Source organism: Mauremys reevesii, linkage group 7 (assembly GCF_016161935.1).
Source record: "Mauremys reevesii isolate NIE-2019 linkage group 7, ASM1616193v1, whole genome shotgun sequence".
Taxonomy (NCBI): domain Eukaryota; kingdom Metazoa; phylum Chordata; order Testudines; family Geoemydidae; genus Mauremys; species Mauremys reevesii.
The window spans coordinates 111,013,202-111,033,118 of record NC_052629.1 but is presented as its reverse complement, the minus strand read 5'-3'; the positions used below and the strand labels follow the sequence as shown (position 1 = coordinate 111,033,118).

The following is a 19,917-nucleotide window of genomic DNA, read 5'->3' as shown; positions in this document are numbered from 1 at the left end:
GGTTTGGCCCAGGGCAGTGTGCGTGTGGGTTTTGACCAGGCCAAATCTGAGTGAGTGACATTGTGAGGTGGCGATGCCACTCACTGAAATTTGACCTTTGCCATGTGAGTGTGAGCTTGGTAATGGGAGTGAACAGAGCTGCTGGGCAGCCACGGTCAGGAGAAGCCACCCTCGCCTGGGATGGGAGCGGAACTCTGAGCCAGGGGGGCGTTGGTCAGCGGCTAGGAAGGTCCCGAGAGTAGTGTATGAGGGACTGGGGCGAGTTGGTGAACTATGGGGAGGGTGGGAAGTGTTGGAAGACTGTGGGGTGGAAGGTCAGGGGCAAGTGGGGCCACTAGGAGAAAGTGGGGATGGGGGCAGGAATGTTGGGGTCCGAGGGGTTGTGTCTGTGGTGAGCAGGATGTGTGTGTGGGGGCGTCAGGATAAGTGGGGGCCAGTGGAGGGTGGTTAAGGTATATATAGAGTGCAACAGGCATTAAGAGGTCTGTGTGTTGGCTGAAGTATGTATGGGGTTGGGGCACTTTACTGCTCATGCCATGCAAGTCTGGCAGCAGCTGAAGCAGTGAGGCTCAGGTTTGGCCTGAGCACTCCTCCATCATGATGGGTTGTGTTGTTTTTTTTTAATCCAGCACTGGAGCCAGATCCTCAACTGATGTACATGAGCATATTTCCACTGCCTTTAGTGGAGTTATGCCAATTTACACCTGCTGAGGGCCTGGCCCTGGGTCTTATTTACCCTGCTTGTGCACTGAAAATATTTAAAGTCTGAATTTAGGCCTAAAAGAGTAGGAAGCATCTGATCAGGTATTTGTGCTACACTACTGACTTCTCCCTTATCCCTTAAATGTTGCGCAGCATAGGGCTCTAACAAAGATTTTCCCCTTCTAGACTGTACCAAATCCAACATACTAGGGATGCATGTGCTTGAAGAGTATGTGAACATGTGTTTATTTAAAAATAAAGAAACAAAGAATGAGGAATTTATTTAAATAGAAAAACTAACTCAATCATAAAAACCTCAAGGAGATGACAAACTGATATGAAGTCGCATGTCACTAGAAATGTTTCTGTTCTGAAAGCTATACTGAAAATATTGGGCCAGAACCTGAACTGGTGTAAACTGGCATAGCTCTGCTGACTTCGGTACAGCTACACTGAGTTACCCCAGCTGAAGATCTGGCCTATTGACAATGGTGAAGATTAAGCTGTGGAATTTGAAAAGGCATATTGGGGCAACATTTTTATAAGGGGACGTAAGGGGTAGCCTGTCCTAGTATTGGTGTTTAGCATATCTACCATTTAGTACAAGCGTGCTCATTCTTAGGGCAAAATAGTTTCTCTTCAGGAGTATTTTGATAGTTTGTCTTTGGTGAAGGTGACTTAGAAGGATGCAGAGGAGAATGGTGCTCTTCCAGCATGTAACTGCAACATACCATGCTCTGCTCATCTTTGTTCAGACCTATCCTGCAGTATGAATTCTTCCATTTTTCCCTAGTCAATTTGAATTCTGAAAAGTAGTAAATAAGTGTAAATACACAGCTTGGTAAACACAGAATGGGGTACTGAACCACACCTTTAAATATATCTATTAAAAAAGTGCTAAAAAAACCCCATGATCATAGTAGCTAATTTTCTGAATTCTGCATGAACGAACAGCATGAACTTAGGCAGGAAAACAGCTGTTTGTCAGTTTGGTAGCGGTCAGACAAATATTAATTTCCACCCTCATGTGTCCTATTACAAAGATGGCATCTTTTTAAACCATGCTACCGTTACATAATTGTAAGTTGGTGGTTTCAGATGCAATACTATCAGTGACGCTTGGCACTGTAAGAGGAGCCAGTATTCAGCATTGCAGAAATTAGGTTGGAATGCATTTTGCCTAGGTTAGAAATGTAGTCTTAAATATTTAAGGCAAACTGTTCAAAGGGCTCCTAAATACATATTTTGGCTCCAGAGGGAGATTTTCAAAGGTAGGAAACACAGTTGCCCAGCTCCCAGTAAAAGTAAATGGAAACTAGGTGCTTCACTTCCATGTGTGCCATTTGAAAATCTTCCTTCTAATGCAGTGGCCTGATTTGCAGATGTACTAAGCACCTCAAGTTCCCATTGACTTAAGAAGGACTGATGGCTGCTCAGCAGATCAAACTTATATTTGGTCCAAAAATGATCCCTTAAAGGCACAGCCTTTCTCCTCTGACACGCATCCTGCACTGAGGACCAGGGAGGAGCTTGGTGTAAGTCTTTCTGACACCTCTAGCTGGCCAGGGAATCTTCTCACACAGGGGGCAGGCCCTGGAAGTGATTGCTGCCTTCTGGTTTAAGGATCCTTTATGCTACCAGAACATAAAGGGGCTTAAGCACAATGGAGAATTAGGCTGTCTATGCATAGTGCAAAATTATTATAAAAATGTAAACATGCTTATTATCTTCTTAATAATGGTAAAAGAAGGAACATCAGACCATCCTGAATTTATGATGGCTTTTATTGTGTTCTCACTGGCTCACAATTATACGAGTAACCTCCAAGCATGAAAAGCCAGAGAACAGAATCTAAAAGCAGAGTTTAAAAAGAGAGAGAAAAAGACAAAGCCATCACTAGACAAAGACTGTATAACTACGGGACACACACTCAGCACCTGGAGATCCATGGGAATAGTACAGTGTTTGTTCCAAAACCATGACAAGGTGGGAAAAGAGAATTACTGACGCAGAGGCTAATTGAATTCATATGTAGAAACCCTGGACACCAGATGGCCTCAATTAGATATTGGTCCTTAGCTGTTTCTTACCAGCTGGTTGCTCATTGTTACATTCTTAAAGCAAACAATCATTTTCATATCTGGGGACCCGAGGCACCTGATGCCATTTTTGCTCAATGCTTGTAAAATGAAACATCTGTTCTCCATTTTGGCATTAGGTGAGAATTTATGTGGGGACTTTTGCTCTGTAGATGGCACATCAGTACCAACTGCAGATACACTAAGATCCTTGGGACAGGGATTGTTCCACATTGGGTTCCACTCAAAAAGCTGTTAATATAGTTATGGCCAAACTATTTTAAAACTCCATTACATAAAGTGTGAGGGGCATCATGGGTGACACTTATCAACCATGAGTCCTTTTCTTAAGGAAACTGTGTATTAGGTTTATTTTTTTTCTTTTCCCTGTTTCAATTGGTTGTAATTTCTACTTAATTATGGATCTCTTCTCCTGTAGTTGGTAGTTAGATTATTCTCTTATTAGGAAACATGACTGCAGGATTTTAGCTACATCTGTATCTCAATACTATGAATTATAGTTTCACATATAAGGAAAATTATATGCAGTTTTGCTCACCATATTCAATATGCACAAACCCACCATGAATACTGCATACTCCATTTAGGTTCCTTTAATGTGTATTCCAGATGAATTTACAGAGACAGTTATGCCATCTCCACATCATGAGACACATCTGGTTCAGGATACAGATGGGCCATGCTGAAAATTCAAGGGGGTTCTGATACAGGGGGTTTGGTTTGTTATAGAAAAAATGACCTGTGATACTTGGATACAGATCCAAACTACTTCAGTGATGCCAGTGTGTTCAGATCCAGATTTTTTTAGTTGTTGGAGTGACCAGGAAACATTATAATTATGTGCATAGTTTGTCTGACCTATATCTTTGCAGGAAGGAGGCCATGCATTACTAAGCACAGACAGATAACACAACACACTGCCACACCTTTCTCCACTGCCTTTTTCTTCCTGCAACAGTTATGCTAAGTACCAGCAAATCTTTCTTTCCTCTTCCACAGACAACACTATAAATCAGTCACCCATGTGCATGCTTAGAAATAGTTCCCAGCACATCCGAACAATTGCAGCCTTCATTTATAAAATCTTTTATCTCCTTAATATTGGTGCTGCCTAAGGGACAGACAGCCCAGAAATCCTCTTGTAGAGAGAACACAGACACCTCATGTATACACCTACAAACAGCATGGAATGTTAAACAAGTCCATATAAATACTATGGGCTTGTTCTACTCTATTATTGCTGAGAGTAAAGGTCATCCTAGAATTCTGTTCCCTGTCCTCCAGTAACATCTCAAAAATGTGTCTATTCTTGCAGCACCCCCTATTTCGGTCCAATCAGCTTCATTCACAAATCTGCTTCTGTTTACCTTGGTGACAAACTATTACAAATAGTCCTTAATGTGTCCTTGATGTTAATGATATTCACAGTACAGGCAAGTTCCTCTGAACTGATTAGCAGTCATCCCTCACTTTGCTCAGGAGGCAGTGTCTGAGGTCAGGAGGGCAAGGTATGAGTGACCTGTGCCCTGGCATTCTTCTTCTTCTTAGCGTATGTGCAATGTGCCTCAGGTGGCACATGAGTAGGGTTTATCACCGAATTGGGTCTGCTGGTTGGATCATTAGGTTCCCCGGCTCAGACCGGATACCGACAGGGAGTGCGACATGAACACTGATCCGTGCCCCCCTACCCTGGCATTAACTGGAGGGAAAACACATTGTTCAGCTCTACTTGTTCCTTATTGGGTATACATCTATATATATTTACACAAGTAGCATGTTTTAAAGGCTTGCTTCAATGCTATAACCTAACCAAACTGGGACTGCAGTTGTGCTTACCTATGTCAAGTGGAAATAATAAAAAACACTCTGAGATAGTATCCATGCCTTATGGGGCCTCAATCCTGATTAGGACATTTGGATGCTACTAAAATAGAAAGACTAACGGTAATAAATGAGGTCCTATGTTTATCCATAGATCTCAAAGCACTTTGCAAAGTATCATCATTTCTGTTTTACAGATAGAGAAACTGAGACATGGAGATGTTTAAGTGACTTTGCCTAACATCAAAGAGGGAGATAGTGGCAGAACCAGGAATGTGATCCAGATCTCCTGACTCCCAGTATATGGCCTCTTCAATAGACCCCTCTGTCTCTCAGTGGGGAAAACAACTCATTCTCCAGAACAGGACAACATTCACAGCCACACCTGCCTAAGAGTACTGCTCCTCCCACCTACAGCCTTCCCTGCTTGAATCCTGAAGAATGATCCAAGTAAGTCCTAGCATTCCATTGCTTTCTTTGAAATATGAATGGGCCATCAGAGCAAGGGGGTAATACCTTGATGCTTGAGGCTATGGCTCTCAGATTCTGGTAATTCTAGTACAGGGATGGCCGAATTTACTGACCCTCCGAGCTGCATACAATAATCTTCAAAAGTTCAAGAGTCGGTGCTTGGAGCTTCTGCCCTGCAGGGCTGGGGGCGGGGGGTCTCAGAGTTTCTGCCCCTCAGGGTGCACCTGCTAGGGCAGGAGGCTTTAGCCCTGCTCCTGCTGAAGCCCCGAGCCCTGGCAGGTGCCTTCTGCAGGGCTGAAGCCCTAAGACCCCCTCCTTTCTGGGCAGAAGCTCCTAGCCCCACCGCAGGGCAGAAGCCCCAAGCTCTTCCAAGTAGTCTGGTAGGTGGAGAATAGGGAGGGCTCTGAGAGCTGCACTTTAATTGTAAAAGAGCCACATGTGGCTCACGAGCCATGGTTTGGCCATCCCTGTTCTACTACAATAAGACAGTGATGCGTGAGAAGTTACAGCATGAAGCCAGTTGTAGGAGCACTGCCAGTAGAGTGTGTGTGTGTGTGTGTGTGTGTGTGTGTGTACTGAATTTACTTCTCACAAGACAGTAGTCAGTCAGCAAAGAAATGGTTAAACAGAACAAGTTCTGTAGATCTCCATTGTTTCTTTGCTATATGGATTTGCCTTTTTTGGCACCAGGCTGGCCATAATGTTTCATTAAACCGTCTCAAAGTGGGCAAAAGTCTATTATGAATTCGTTTCCTCCCATATCACCTTCCACTAGCACATTCAGTGCTGGCAAACATCTTCAGACAAAGAGAAGAACAACTTTCACTTGATTCCACTTCATGTGTTTTACTAAATGATTTCAGCTTGGCATCCTCTAGCCAATGCATCACCAGCAGCAATCCACGGGTCCTTCTGGGGGAAGGATCCTGACCTAGGACATCAGAGTAGCCACAGATCTAAACCTCATCGGATTACTTTTTCAGCATTTTATCAAAGAACACAAATATCTCAGTGGTAACAGCTAGAACAATCTCATTGTATCCAAACCACAAATTAGATATGACAGTGATCAGTGCCATGGCAATCCCTATACATAAATAAAATGACACAAACTTTTTGGATGAATCTTTCGATCCTATATTCTGTCATACTCAGCCGTGCTATTGAGGTGGTGATCCACGTATAAATGAATCAAAAGGTGGGGGGGAAGGGATAGCTCAGTGGTTTGAGCACTGGCCTACTAAACCCAGCGTTGTGAGTTCAATCCTTGAAGGGGCAATTTGGGGATTGGTCCTGCTTTGAGCAGGAGGTTGGACTACATGATCTCTTGAGGTCCCTTCCAACCCTAATAATCTATATATTTGGTTGGGTTAAATCCAAACCTTGGTAAGTACCTGCAGATGTACCAAGCAGAACTAGATGAAGAACTGTATCCAATGTTCTATGTAGTTAACCCATGCATTGCAACCTTTTACACCCATCTTGTAGACTGATGAATATGGATTCTCAGAGACTCATCCATGACGATATTGAGAAATAACATTCCTAGGTCTCATTTAGAGATCAACTGAGTCACTGATCCTGAACACTCCTAAAAATGACATAATGAATGCTACATTTACCCAGGAGCATAACTATTGCACATTTTGTCTTTGGTTTCCAGTAAAGCTGTCAGTACTTGATGAATGATGCTGTGTTGTCTACCTGACAACTCCCTGTTGCCTCCCTTAGCCCTTTAACATTCTTCTCACTGCAAACACCGGAGCTGAGATCTGGGACCTGCCTGCCTTGGGAACAGAACTGCCGCACCTACTAACTAAAGACCAGCCAGAAAATAAGCCTAGCTTCTGCCACTCCTGTGTAATGCAGACAGGACTATCTGTTATGTTAGAATTAACCAGATCCCATATAAACCTTTACTCCTGCAGAAAGTAATGTATGCTAATTACACCGGCCTTTAGATTAGATCTATCATGTGCTGAGAGCTAGCCACTTCCATTCTCCCTCCCTCTAGTCTCCATACCCTTAGCAAAGGCTTTTGGTATTTGACGTGGCTGTTCTTTAACCTCCGGTGCCAGTAACCTGAAACGAGACTGCTGGAAATGAGAGAGGGAGAGTCAGTTATTTGATTACAGTCCATGGGCACATGCCTGGCCTTCATGGGTATATTAAGTAAGAGACATTTTAAAACAAAACCTCCCTTAGTAACTCTATCGCAGGCCTGAATCCACTGCCCATCTGTTAACTCCCTGGGCTCTTCACATATTCTTAAATCAGATATCAGTGCCAATGATTTGAAGAACTTTACTTTTTACCCAAAATTACCATTGCCATAATTATGGGGGGGGAAATGTTCCGGGGGTATAGCTCCATTAACTCAGTGCAGTTAGCCAGACCTCTGCACACCTGGGAAAACAAAAGCCAAACCCTTTCCTGCTAACACATCTGTAAATAACTACAAATCCCTGTTGGACACAAGTTGTTGTTATCCTATGACATTAAATGCTCTATAACTACCATTGGAAATGCCAGATTCTCCCTTAATAGCTCTAGAAAATAATGTCATTATTTTTAACATTTCATTATAGCTTCAATTGGGCATTGTGGAAAAAAAAATCTGCCATGGAGAAATGGCTCTGCAAACAAAATCAAGGTGACAAATTAATGATTGCATCAGCCTGTGAAACCTGTGCCAGGCACCTCAGGAAAGTGTAATTTAATTCTCCCTCAATCTAACTTGATCCCAAGAATGTAATAACTTAATTTGGACTCTCTTTTTAGGGGGGAATCCAAAATCCTTGGCAACCACTCTTAAGGTCATCGGTGAAATCTGACCTGGAGCATTGTTTGGCAAACATACCAATAGTAAAAGGGCTAAATAATGGGGGATTACCTCTGATCCTGATTTCTAGCTCACCATCCACTGCAGGAATGTACTGTCTCAAAGAACATACAAGAGTCAAACAACCAGTGGGCATGAACTAGTTCACATATATTTTTACTTTAAATTTAAACTTAGAGGAGGTGAAAAGTATCTGGCCCTGAACCAGAAAGCTAGAATTTTCCATTAGCAATCCCCTACCATAACCCTAATTATTTCTATTGTTTGATAAAGAGAAGTATGGAGAGGGGAATAAATGAAAGTATGCTAGCAGCTAAAAATTATATAGCTATATCTATATATGATTTTTAAATGCCCTTAACTGTGGTACAAATAACAGCTTAGAGCTTTAAAACAAAGGACTTTAAATGTCTAATTTATTTTTCCACTATTTATGCTATTTGTTTGCTTTACAAATCTCTGCTTTAGCAATTAACAAGTTAGTTTCACTTTTGTAATAATTATTGAATTTATTTAAGTAGCACTGTAGCTAACATTAATAAAGACAATTCCTGCTCTGAAGAGCTTTTGATCTAAGGCCCTGATCCTGCAGATGCTTATGCACATGCTTTCCTTTTTAGGCACAAGTAGTCCCTTTTGAAGTCAATGGGACTACTCATATACTTAAATTTGTAGGATCATGGATGAAGGGCCCAACCCTGCAGACACTTGAAATCAGTGGATTGATCATGATAGTGAATGCTATACTTGGTAGAAACTGCAGGGTTGGGCTGTAAAACACAGATGAGACAATACTCAGTGAGAGAATAGTTTAGCTTCATTTTGCGGTTCTCGGTCAGTAGCTATACTGTACTGTTTAGGCTGCAGACACCGCAGGGGAATTTTTCTTTCTTACAAGTAAGATTTTTACCAAACCTCTGTTTTGGGCCTACGTTGTCCTGATAGAGTTTCGTTAACTGAGTCACCTTCTAGTGTAACAAGTCTACAACTCTAAACCCTTTTAGCACTTCTGCCACCACACATGCATTCAAATGATGGTGTATTTGGAAATGAGCATGCCACCTTCTCTAGGACAAATGCTGTCTCCAGTCTCCAACAAAGTAATTGCTGACCTCAGGCTCCTTGCCACAAGACTCACAGAGGAGATGGGGAAATCTTTGACAAACCCTGGGTGCTAAAGTTCTGTTATTACCATATCTAGGTAAATATACCTTCTATTTGGTGATCTGGCCTCTCCTTGTTCAGCATGTAGCAGGGGAAATGACCGCATACCCCCAAAACAAAGGGTTTGCTTTGGCAGTTACTCCACTATAATCATCCTTAGCCTTTGCAGAACAGCTGGCAGCCAAGAGTCTCAACTGCTTAACAAAGATCAAAGAATTAAACTTCCCTTGACACCTACGAGATATAAAACAGTTATGCTATTACCTAGCTGGTCCAAGTTCCCTGTTATTCTGTTCCTGCTCTTGGGGAATTCAGAGGCTGTACAGGGCATTCCTGATTCCTTGTTTGAGGCCTCATCTATAGATAAAAGTGTTGCTGCTTTAAGTAGGCTTATTCTGATTCAGCAAAGTGAAATCAACTACACAGATAAGTGCTTTACAATGGGTCTACGCTAGGGCTTTTATTGGCATAAATATGTCAGTACAAAAATCATACATAGTTATGCTGGTAAAACTTTTTAAATGTAGATCAGGCCTAAATTACAGCAGCCTCCCCTGTAATTTACACTCTGATTCTCTGCCCCCCGTGTCCCCTCTCACATTACCAGTTGTCTTAAATCAGCCACTGACCTTGACAACTGCCCCAATGGGGCACACCACTAAATGTGGTTGTTGGCTACTCTGCCTTTGGCTCAGCTGCAGTCCCCTCAGCCTACATCATGCCTGAGTGCTACTCTGCTCATGGCTACAGTTCACACAAAGCCCTGCACTCCTAATATCAGTTACTCTCAGTGTCATTCTCAAGCCCTGACATTTGGGCTGGGTATTCCCCACTGACTGCAGAAACACACCTGGAAGATAGTGCAGTTTGTCAGATTCTGTGCTGCATTTTATCAAGCCATCAGCCACTGGATTACTACAAAATATAGACCTTTTTTAAAAAAAAACAGCTAAATTACCTGATGACAGATGTGGTATGTTCTGTGTCTATGCCTACTGGAAAGCTGCCATTATTATGTAATGGTTCAGCTGCAGTAGCCAGCGTCTTTCAGTGGGTGGCAAAGCATTTGCCTGTGGTGGCATCAGGGGCCGTGTGCCAGCCATCTCCCTGCTGCTTGCAGGGATTTTCAGTCAAAAGCACTCAGAAGCAGCATTTTTGGCATGTCATCTTCTGAATATCTCCCCCGTTTTAGCCCATTGAAGGTGGAGAATCAGTATGACACGCTGCAGTCAGGTGCAGCCGGCATGCTCTGCCGCTGCTGGTTTCCATGAACCTGGAGTGCTGCCCACACGGCTGGGAATAACACCGCTTCAGCGGGCGTTTACACGTACCGACTAATTAATCCAAACAACCCCTGTGACGTAGGGTTACCTTATTACCATCCCTTGTGCAGAGGGGGGAGCCGGAGCTTGAGTAGTGAAGTGACGTGCCCGAGGCCAAGTAAGTTGCCTGCTGAATAGAGACAGACATTGGGAGGGACGGGGGTGCCTGGTTCCCCTCAGACCAGGCACACCGCCCTCCCCTGTGAGCTCCCTGCCGTTCTGCCCCGGGCTGGCACTAGCCCCTCCCACACGCCACCCTCCTGTGTCCCTCATGCCCTCCGGGAGCAACAGCTCCCTCGGGAGACCCCCCGTCCCAGCGACCTGTGAAATCCCCAGGTGGGGGCCACGCAACCCGCCGGACTGACTCCTCCGCCCGTGTAAATCAGCCGGGCCAGCGGAGCGAGGGACAGGCGAGGCAGGGTCCCTGCGCGGGGGGCGGGGGAGTGGTGTCCCGCCGGGCCGGGCCGGACCGACCCCCCCCCCCTCCTCCTCCTCCTCCTCAGAGGCGGGCAGGAGAGCGCGGTGGCGGCGCACGAGCCCCCCCGCGCCCGCTCCTCCGGGGCATCCCGGGCCAGGTCCGCGCGCCGCTGGGGATGTTGCAGCCCGGGTGCGCGTGAGGGGAGACACCCCCCAGATGCGCGTGAGGGGAGAACCCTCCGAGTGCGCGCGAGGGGAGCCCCCCCGCCCCGCGCGCTCTGTCGGGCGGGAGAGCCCGGCCGGGCGGAGGTATCGCCCCGTCACGTTCCGGCTGCAGCCGCCGCCCGCCCGCCGTGTGTGGCTGGGAGCCGCTGGCGGCCGCGCGGAGCCGGGGGGAGGCAGGAAGGCGGGGGGTGGGGGGAGGCCAGAGCGTTGTCCGACACGTGAGGCTCATGTGATGGGGGAAGGCAGGGCTCTCCCTCCCCGGCACCGCCAGACGTGCCGGGAGTCACAGGGTGGAACACGTAGCGCCAGCCACCCACTCGCTCCCATTTAACCCAGCCTGCCGCCTCCCAGCGACTCCTCAGCTCGCGCCCTGCCCCGGCCGCGCGGAGATGAGCAGCGCGTCCTGAGCCCTCTGCAGCCCAGGAGCCGGTCCCGACGCCCGCGGTTCTGCGAGCCGCTCGCCGCGCACCCGGCGCTGCCTGACTTCGCTGCTTTCGGCGAGACTCAGTTTCAGCAGAGCCCCCACCCCGCAAAGCCTCCCAAGCTGAAATGGAAATGATCCCCAGCGCCCAGCCCCCTCCTGCCTGCCTGGGCAAGCTGCCTGCGCTGGAGAGCAACGAGATGCCAGGGTAAGATGCCGCCTCAGTGGTACGTTTCTTGGGGCCAGTGCGCCCAGTGCCCTCCCCACCAAATCCACGGGCGCAGTCTGGCCGCTGGCTTTGACTTGAGCTTCAGCTCCTTCACCCTGTGCCTGGTGGGATCGTTGTCAGACTCATTGGTGGCGTGTGGCTCGCTCGGTGTGCAGGAACTAATAATAACCCATTGCATTTTAATGTCATTTGTGCAGGCTGGCCTTTTCTCACATGTATCAAGTGTACAAGCCCAGGAGAGGGTTAAAAAAAAGTGAAGACAATAAGGTAAATGGAGGAATTGCGGAACCTTTGCATTCTTAGTTAACACCTGTCCGTTTAAAAAGTTGTATGCATTTGTGTCTGTTCTGATTTGTTTTAAACCTGTTTTGCATAGAGCTCAACTGAGATTCAACCATTATAAAATTTGCTGTGGGGTTTAGGAGGGGTTGTTTTAACATCAGACAGTTTGAATCAAAGTTGTTGGGGTGTTTTTTTTTTGCTCTGAGACTGTTGCACTTGTACCTCTTGTCCCCGAATCTGAGCTCAGAAGGTGGGAGGGGAATATATTTTTGCATCAATTTAATAATTCTTATGACAGAAAATCAGTCAGTTAGTAGCTGCTACACATAATACTTTTTGGGTACCAAAAAGCTTGAGATCTAGTTTTATCTCTAGATCATCTTTTACCTGTGTGTCTATCCATGGTGCTAGGAAGTCATGTCGTGTCTTGTCTGATATTCTCCTTTCCTTTGGCTTCCAGGAGACCTATAAATTGCCCCACAGACTGATAGAGAAGAAGAGACGTGATAGGATTAATGAGTGCATTGCCCAACTGAAAGATCTCTTACCAGAACATCTCAAACTTACAGTAAGTGAAAATCTGGCTAATATCCAAACTCCTCTTCGTTTTGGGGATGCGTGTTGGTTAATGGATTTCTGTGCAGGTAGATGTGCCATCTAGAGGTTTCCTTTGAGCACTGCAGATCAAAGTGGAAAAGGCTGCGATTTGGGCAGACTTGCCATTTTGATCAGTCTATTACTATTGGATTTCCTTCCAGACACTGTGAATTTCTAAACAGTTTATATCTGTGGTGGTGATGGGGTGATTATGACTTGAACTGCTGCAATGTTAAAATGAAACCTCATGTAAAAGTGATTATTGTGGACTTGATTTGAATGTGAGGGATTTGGGTTTTTCCATTTGAGCCACTGAAAAAGTTTCATGTTGCTCTTTCTGAAGTTTTACTGGATTCCATTTATAAGTTGATCCCTAATTTAAGTGAAAGTCAAGTCCTTTTAGAGTTTGTTTCCATGCTACCTGTTTTGGGTATTTCAAAGGATTCTCTGCGTTCTTGTTTTGCGACAGATGTTAATGACCACAACTTCTGCTTCTCTAGTGTGTGTGAGGTGCCTAGTTTTAAAAAGAATAAAGGCTTAGGTGCTTGATTAAAATTAAAAGAAAAAAATCCCTGCAGAAGCTTATGGGGAAAGCCTCCTTGGCTGACATCCTGCAGGACTCCCCTCTTCTGTCACCGTTCAAAAGAAACCCTTTGACTGGATTCCCCTGTATTAAGGTCACAATGCCCAGCAGGGGCAGCAGAACAGATAAAATAAAATACTTGTCTGAGAGCTATGCAGTTGGTCCTAAAATACCCATAGGATGTAACTATATCCTTCTCTGCAACCTTCCCTTTAATTTTTTTTTAGTTTACATAATGTGTGGATCGGACTTCAAATGTTAAGATTTTTGCTCAGAATCAATCAGAGTGATTTCATTGAATAAAGACAACATTTTTAACCTTGTCCCCCAAATTGCAACTGTTTTCCTTTTTTTCATTTCACAAGGAATTAGAAAACTTTTAAAATTCCTTGAAGTGTGGCCAGCTCTAGGATAAGTACTAACCTGCCCATTTGTTTCCAGACTTTAGGTCACTTGGAGAAGGCGGTGGTTCTTGAACTTACCTTGAAGCATGTGAAAGCACTAACTAATCTCATTGAGCAGCAGCAACAGAAAATAATTGCTTTACAGAATGGTTTACAAGCTGGTGAGTATTCAAGTCATGTTTGTATCATGTGAGAACCCTAGAATGTCTCGTGATCTTACTTTCAATATCTTTGAAATACTGGCTACTTACGACACTTAGTTTGGGAGGTGGGAGGAGTAAGTTTGTCTTTTTTCATTTTTATTTAGCATGCACACCCCACTTTATGTGCATGTGGATTTATGAAAAAGATGCCTTTCATCCCTCTATTTAGTTAATGTATAACTAGCTGTTAATTTAATATAGTTTTAAATTCAACCTGATTCTAGCTATTTTATAGTACAGTTTTTCTGTGAGGGCCTGATCCAAAGCCATGGGAGTCTTTCCATTGACTTCAGTGGGGTTTGGATCAGGTCCTGATTTTCTACCCCCCCTTAAAATATGAAAATATCACTCTTATGTGCTCTTTTTGGTTTCTCCATAAGCCAGTTAGCGCACGCTTTGCAGCCTGGGACTGTCTAAGGGCCCACAGTGTTTTACATCTGTTTCCTCCTCCTCCTCTCTTTGTGACACTTACTTGAGTCTGTCAGGTTAAAACCAGCTTTTCTAAAAAGGCTGCTACTGCTTTAACAGCCACTAGATATGCAGTAGAATTACACAGCCAAACTCAATGTCATTTCCCAAAGTTTAGACCTAATCCCCCTTGGGGTATGCAGTTAATGAGGGATAAATTGAGCCCCTTGTACCCAACTTTCATTAGCTGCAGAGGAGTCAGATTTGCAAGATGACTTTGGAACTGATGTCTTTCTTAGGAGATACCAGGGTTGATTCACTGTGCTGCCTTTTGCAATTTTCTCACTAAACTCTAGTGTCTGTTGTGGTTGCCACGTATAATGAGTATAGGATCAAAAACATGTTTAAAGACTCACTGTTAGAGGGAGGTTGTAAAAATGGGTGTTTAAAGTGACCGTATTGTACAGTAGAATTCACTTGTCTAGCTGTTTTGTAACAAATACTTAATATGGAGATAAAATTTCTTCCTCTCCCCAGTGCACCTTAATGATATTAATAAAAGTGTTTAGCTCTCTGTTAATTTTTAATTTCTTTCTGTTAATGTTCCCTCAGGTGACTTGTCATCGAGAAACCTTGATACCAGCCAGGAAATGTTTCGATCTGGTTTCCAGATGTGTGCCAAGGAAGTACTGCAATACCTGGGAAAGCATGAGAACACCAGGGATCTGAAAACTTCCCAGCTGGTCAGTCATCTGCACCGAATGGCCTCTGAGGTCCTCCAGGGCGGAGCCAGCCGAAAATCTGGAGATGCGCCCCCGAAAACGGTGGACTTGAAGGAAAAGTCTGGCTCTTTGCCCAGAACCACTGAGGGTTATGGCAAGAACTGCGTGCCTGTTATACAGAGGACTTTTGCACACTCCAGTGGAGAGCAGAGCGGGAGCGACACAGACACAGACAGTGGGTATGGAGGAGAGCTGGAGAAAAGTGACTCAAACGCCGATCAGCAGTATTTTCCAAAGGATACTGGACTCAACTATACCATGCAAGACAGAATAAGCTCTATTAAGCAAGAGACTGAGGACCCACCAGCCAAAAGGACCAGGATGGAAACTTCAGAAGACGAAGGCCATTTTAGCAGTGATCTGATTGGCTCTTCAAGTAGTTTTTTAGGCCCTCACCCTCACCAGCCTCCTTTGTGCCTGCCTTTTTATTTGATCCCACCATCTGCAACTGCCTATCTGCCTATGCTGGAGAAGTGTTGGTACCCGGCTTCCATGCCCGTCTTGTACCCAAGTCTCCCAGCCTCTGCTGCTGCACTTTCAGGGCTAATGAACCCAGATAAAATCTCTCCATCTCTTCTGATGCCTCAGAGACTTCCTTCTCCACTACCAGTCCATTCCCCTATCGACTCCTCAGCTCTGCTTCAAGCTTTAAAGCAGATTCCTCCTTTAAACTTGGAAACCAAAGACTAAGCACAGTGTGACCGTTTTCTTTTTCTTTTCTTTTTTTTAAGTTTGAGACTCTTTCAGTTTTATATACTGGCTGGACTGAGGTGTGGGGATAAGGTTCATTGAGAGTCGGAAGCGAAATCCACTTTTCTCTGACTTGTCTGATAGCGTGGGAAAGGATGAAGGAAGCACCCAGGTTAGCCATTTGGGGGAGTTTAAAAGGAAAAAAAGGTTTTCTTTGTGCTTTACCCTTTACCTTCCCCATCTACAGAGCAACAGCTGACTTTGTCAGTGAGGATTATATTTCAAAGCTGTGAAAAATATTCCATTAGGCAGATTTAGGTGTTAGGGTCTGTGAGTATAAAAATATGGTACTTCTTATGAGGGCTTTTCAAAGCAATGGCCCACCGCCAGATTTGTTGCCCCACCCAGTTGCCAGTATTTGAAATGATACACGCATGCACAGCAGTTGAAGCATTGGTGTTAGTCCCACTAAAACGATTCAGAGTAGCAATCACTGGTTGGTAATGCACAGTCAGTGGTTCAGGGAGAGTGAAGACAAGTTTCTCTCCACACCTCTGCTGAATGTTTAAAAATCAAAATGAATAAAATGTAGATGCTGCTTAGAAGCTTTACATGGTGTACTTCTAATTAATAAATTAACATGTATCCCTTTCTGTAACTCAAGCTGCTAGTTGGGGCAGGGGAAGAGAAAATATCCCCATGGATCCCTTTGCTTGTTGCACCTAACGCTAGACCTCTCTTTTACTGCTACTGTACAGGTGTCTCTGGGTCTAGTGTATCTGAAAGCAAACAATAGCCAGCAACTGATTGTTTCACTCCTGGGCCAAATCCAGATCTCTTGTAACAGGGTGAAATTCAGTTGGAGTCAACAGAGTTACACCCACTGAATTGGCCCCCTTGAGTGCCTTTGAGAATTCAAAGCTGTTTTTTTCCCAAAGGAACCTAATCCCAGTGGGATTTGGGTGCCCAAATCTCTTAGGATCCTCTGAAAACCCTAGTCCAAATTGCTATTTTAAGTAGAGTTAGAATTTGTGAAAATTTCCGTGTTAACAAATCTTAGAACTATTTGGGCCTGTGCACCACAGATTCAGTAGTTGCTTCAGTGATGAACACTGTGTCCAATTAGGCTTTAAAAGAAACTAACTGCAAAAAGCAGTCAGTTTTTTTTTTCTGTATTAATTTTGAGAAATTGTTTCCAGAGTAAATGTCACATAGATGCTCATTTCATTCTACCATTGCACCAGTTGTTAAGATGCACTGTGCTTGATTGCAGATTGTGTTCTCATGTTTATTTTATTGTTGTTTTTTTTGTTATACAGTTGTTGCCTTTATTTGTAAAATCTTGTTATAAATATATATGTATATATAAAATATATATTATATAAATATATTAAAGAGTTAAAACGTTTCAGAGGTCTATTATTTGTATAACTACTTGAGCATAAAGAAGTGAGAAATATGAATGTATTCCTGATTTAGGGTTTTTGTTTTTTGAAGAGATTTTGTTTTGTTTTGTTCTCTAGGAAGGGATACAGTGTTTATATTTTGGAGCCTTCTCAGAGGTGGGGTATTGTAAATATTTTTATCTTGAGTAAATGTTAAGTAGTTGTTTTTCAATACTTAATAAAATAATTATTTTCCTGTGGAAGATAAGGCTTTGCCTCTTGTTCTTTGAAATATTTGATCAATGTCGTTCCATGTGACCTGATCCAGCAATCAAAATAGCGTTCCGTGTGGGCTTAGCACTCTGCCTGTGGGGAAGAAGTTGTGGAATTAGGGTCTTAGTTATCCCCGGTACAACCTGCTGGAATCAATGCCCAAAGTCATCCAAGGGAAAAACGTGGTCCATTATTATTGTAGTATGGGATTTTTTGTTTAATTTATTGCATTTTATTTTTATCTCTTGACCTTTTTACCTTTAAAGAATGGCCTGCAAGGGAGACCATGTTGGGTTTGTACTTTTACTTCATTTAGGTTTGTTTCTTTGTGATGTATCTAGAAAGTCTGACAAGCTTTGGGTTTTATATATTTAAAAAAAAAAGTGGGGGAAGAGAGAGGATTCCTGTGCTTGTTATTCCATTAGAAATTCAGGTTTTGTCTACTCCAGCAAGATTCTATGGCAGCTAAAGAGCTATTGTAATCACAAGAGCCAGAGTATGAAACCCGAGCAATTGAGAAGGGCTGTTTAGTCAAACTGCTTAAAACTCTTTGTTCATCTTTTCTCAACACCTGTTTAACTCTAGTGCTAAGGGCCACATCTTCACTGAAGATCCAGGCAAAGGGGATCTTGTGTGTGAATCTCCCCCTTCCATCTGAAACATGCCCTCAGACATCTCCAGATCCCCTTGCCCCTCTCCTGGACGCAGTGTAGGAATCTCTCTGGTCTGTGTTGAAGGAAAGATTGCATCAGCCTTTGGTGAGGACTGTCTGGGACAGGAGTGTAGGCAGAGGATGGGTATAGGTTTCCCTACTCTAGCCCAATAGAAATTTAGTCTGGGGCTTTATTTTCTATCCACCTTTATTTTCTAAGCCTGCCCACTGCTAAAGGATTCCCCCCCCCACCCTGCAGCCTAAGGGGAGGATCTACAGGACCTGAAACTGTAGCTGTAGCCAGTGGGGCACCCAATGGAGCTGCTTGGCCAGGGAATTTCTGGGGTGGGGACCTACTGGGGCGATTGGCTAAAGCCACTGTGGAGGCACTAGGCCTACATGCAGATGGCTCTAGGCCTCTGCAGATCCCTTGGAAGTTAATTAGGTTTGGGGGCAGGCCCTGTGGCCTTTTCCACAGAAGGCAAACCCCACCATCTCAATGGAATGATGCAGGGCAGAATCTCTGCAAGGGGATCCTCAAGGAGATTTCTCGCCTCAAGTCCCCTCACATGGGTTTTTCTGCTGGAAAGGGGTGCTCTAGGCCTTAACAACCACATGAAAGAAGGATGATCCTGTTAAAGATTCAACACCCCCTTCAATTAGTGTGTGGGATATCACAATGAACCTCTCTGAGACATACCAGAAGTCCTCCAGCAAAACCAGGGCAGGCTAGAGTTGACCCATGTGATATTTCTAAGCTAAACAAGAGGAAAAAAAACAACACCACTGCTCCTTGGACCTTTATCTATTGTCAAGAAACCAAAAAAGGGCATAGCCCCAATTTTAAACAACTCCTTTGGAGGGGACCTTAAGCCTCATTAGAATATAGCAAACCGCTGAGTTTACCTTTCTGATTAGAACTAGCCTTAGCCCTGTGTTCGGCGCTCCATAAGGAAAAGAACCATACCATAGCCTGCCCCATGAGAGGAATGAGATACACACTCTGGTGCTGGTACTTCACCAGGAGTTTTGCTGTACGGATTTCCCATGATGGCCAAGCTAATGCTCCAAGGGACCCCTACGTTAAAAACAAAAGCGCTCTGTAGAATTGGTGTGAGCCACTATAGCTTTTAGTGTCTGGGCTATTCACGTAGCATATATGGCAGGCAGCTGCTCTTTTCAGTAAGTGCTAGTTGCTCACTTGGGTACTGATCCTGCGGCTGTTGGACATCAATGGCAAAACTCCCTTTGGCTTAAATGGGTGTAGGGTTGGTCCCTTGGTCAGGCTAAGGGCCGTATACATGTGTGCTGGCTTGGGAGCTAGCCCTGCCCGTTTTCTGTGTCCCTCCCTCATGTTGTGGTGCATGCCCCAGCATATTAGTTGGGTGTATCTGCTGGTGTGCTATGGAGGGATTCTGGCTGGCTGCTCAAATCTCACCCAAGGCTGCCTACGCTTGGTTTGTGGCTGCTACACCCATAACCCTGGCCCTGCTTTGCCTAGGGCCCAGGCTGGATCTGAACCCTGGAAGAAGGAGACACTTGCTTAATTTTGCCAAGAGTTTCATTGTTGTTTGAAATAGCTTTGTAGCTAACGCTGAAAAATCTGGTGAGTATTTTCTAATACCATCAAGTAAGTCTTGGCAGTCGAATTTATTTAAAACATGCACCTTTTGTTTACATCTCATGGCACATCAGCCACAGATAATAAATAATATATAAGGTTTGTTTGTTTTTTGCAAAATGAAGATGACATCAAACCTTTCCCAAAGGCAAACTGTTGAAGAAAGCAGATGGGCTTTGCACTAAAGGTTTGTTCTAGTGCGGGGGAGGGGAAGGGAAGGGAAGGGGTGGCTGAATGGCGGTAAGTACATGTACTAATGTAGAGTATGGGACCCTGGGCTAGGTCATTTACTGTCGGTCTTTAATTGCTTTGTGAACACTGGAA

General features: G+C 44.3%; 1 protein-coding gene across 5 annotated transcripts in view; it reads left to right on the top strand.

Annotated features, from left to right (window-relative positions):
* The window catches only part of BHLHE40 (basic helix-loop-helix family member e40), a 53,831-nt gene extending 36,524 nt beyond the window's left edge, over window positions 1-17,307 (top strand). Inside the window, exons 2-7 of one of the 5 annotated variants that reach the window (XM_039481130.1) lie at window positions 4,820-5,072; window positions 11,400-11,692; window positions 11,911-11,980; window positions 12,456-12,563; window positions 13,617-13,740; window positions 14,803-17,307. In XM_039481130.1, the coding sequence (XP_039337064.1) occupies window positions 11,613-11,692; window positions 11,911-11,980; window positions 12,456-12,563; window positions 13,617-13,740; window positions 14,803-15,662 (1,242 nt within the window). In that variant the 5' untranslated portion in view covers window positions 4,820-5,072; window positions 11,400-11,612 and the 3' untranslated portion in view covers window positions 15,663-17,307. Of the gene's footprint in view, window positions 1-4,819; window positions 5,073-10,408; window positions 10,540-11,263; window positions 11,693-11,910; window positions 11,981-12,455; window positions 12,564-13,616; window positions 13,741-14,802 lie in introns of those variants that run through there. The other 4 variants (XM_039481128.1, XM_039481131.1, XM_039481132.1 and 1 more) reach the window with 4 other exon arrangements.
* The last annotated feature ends 2,610 nt before the right edge of the window (window positions 17,308-19,917 follow it).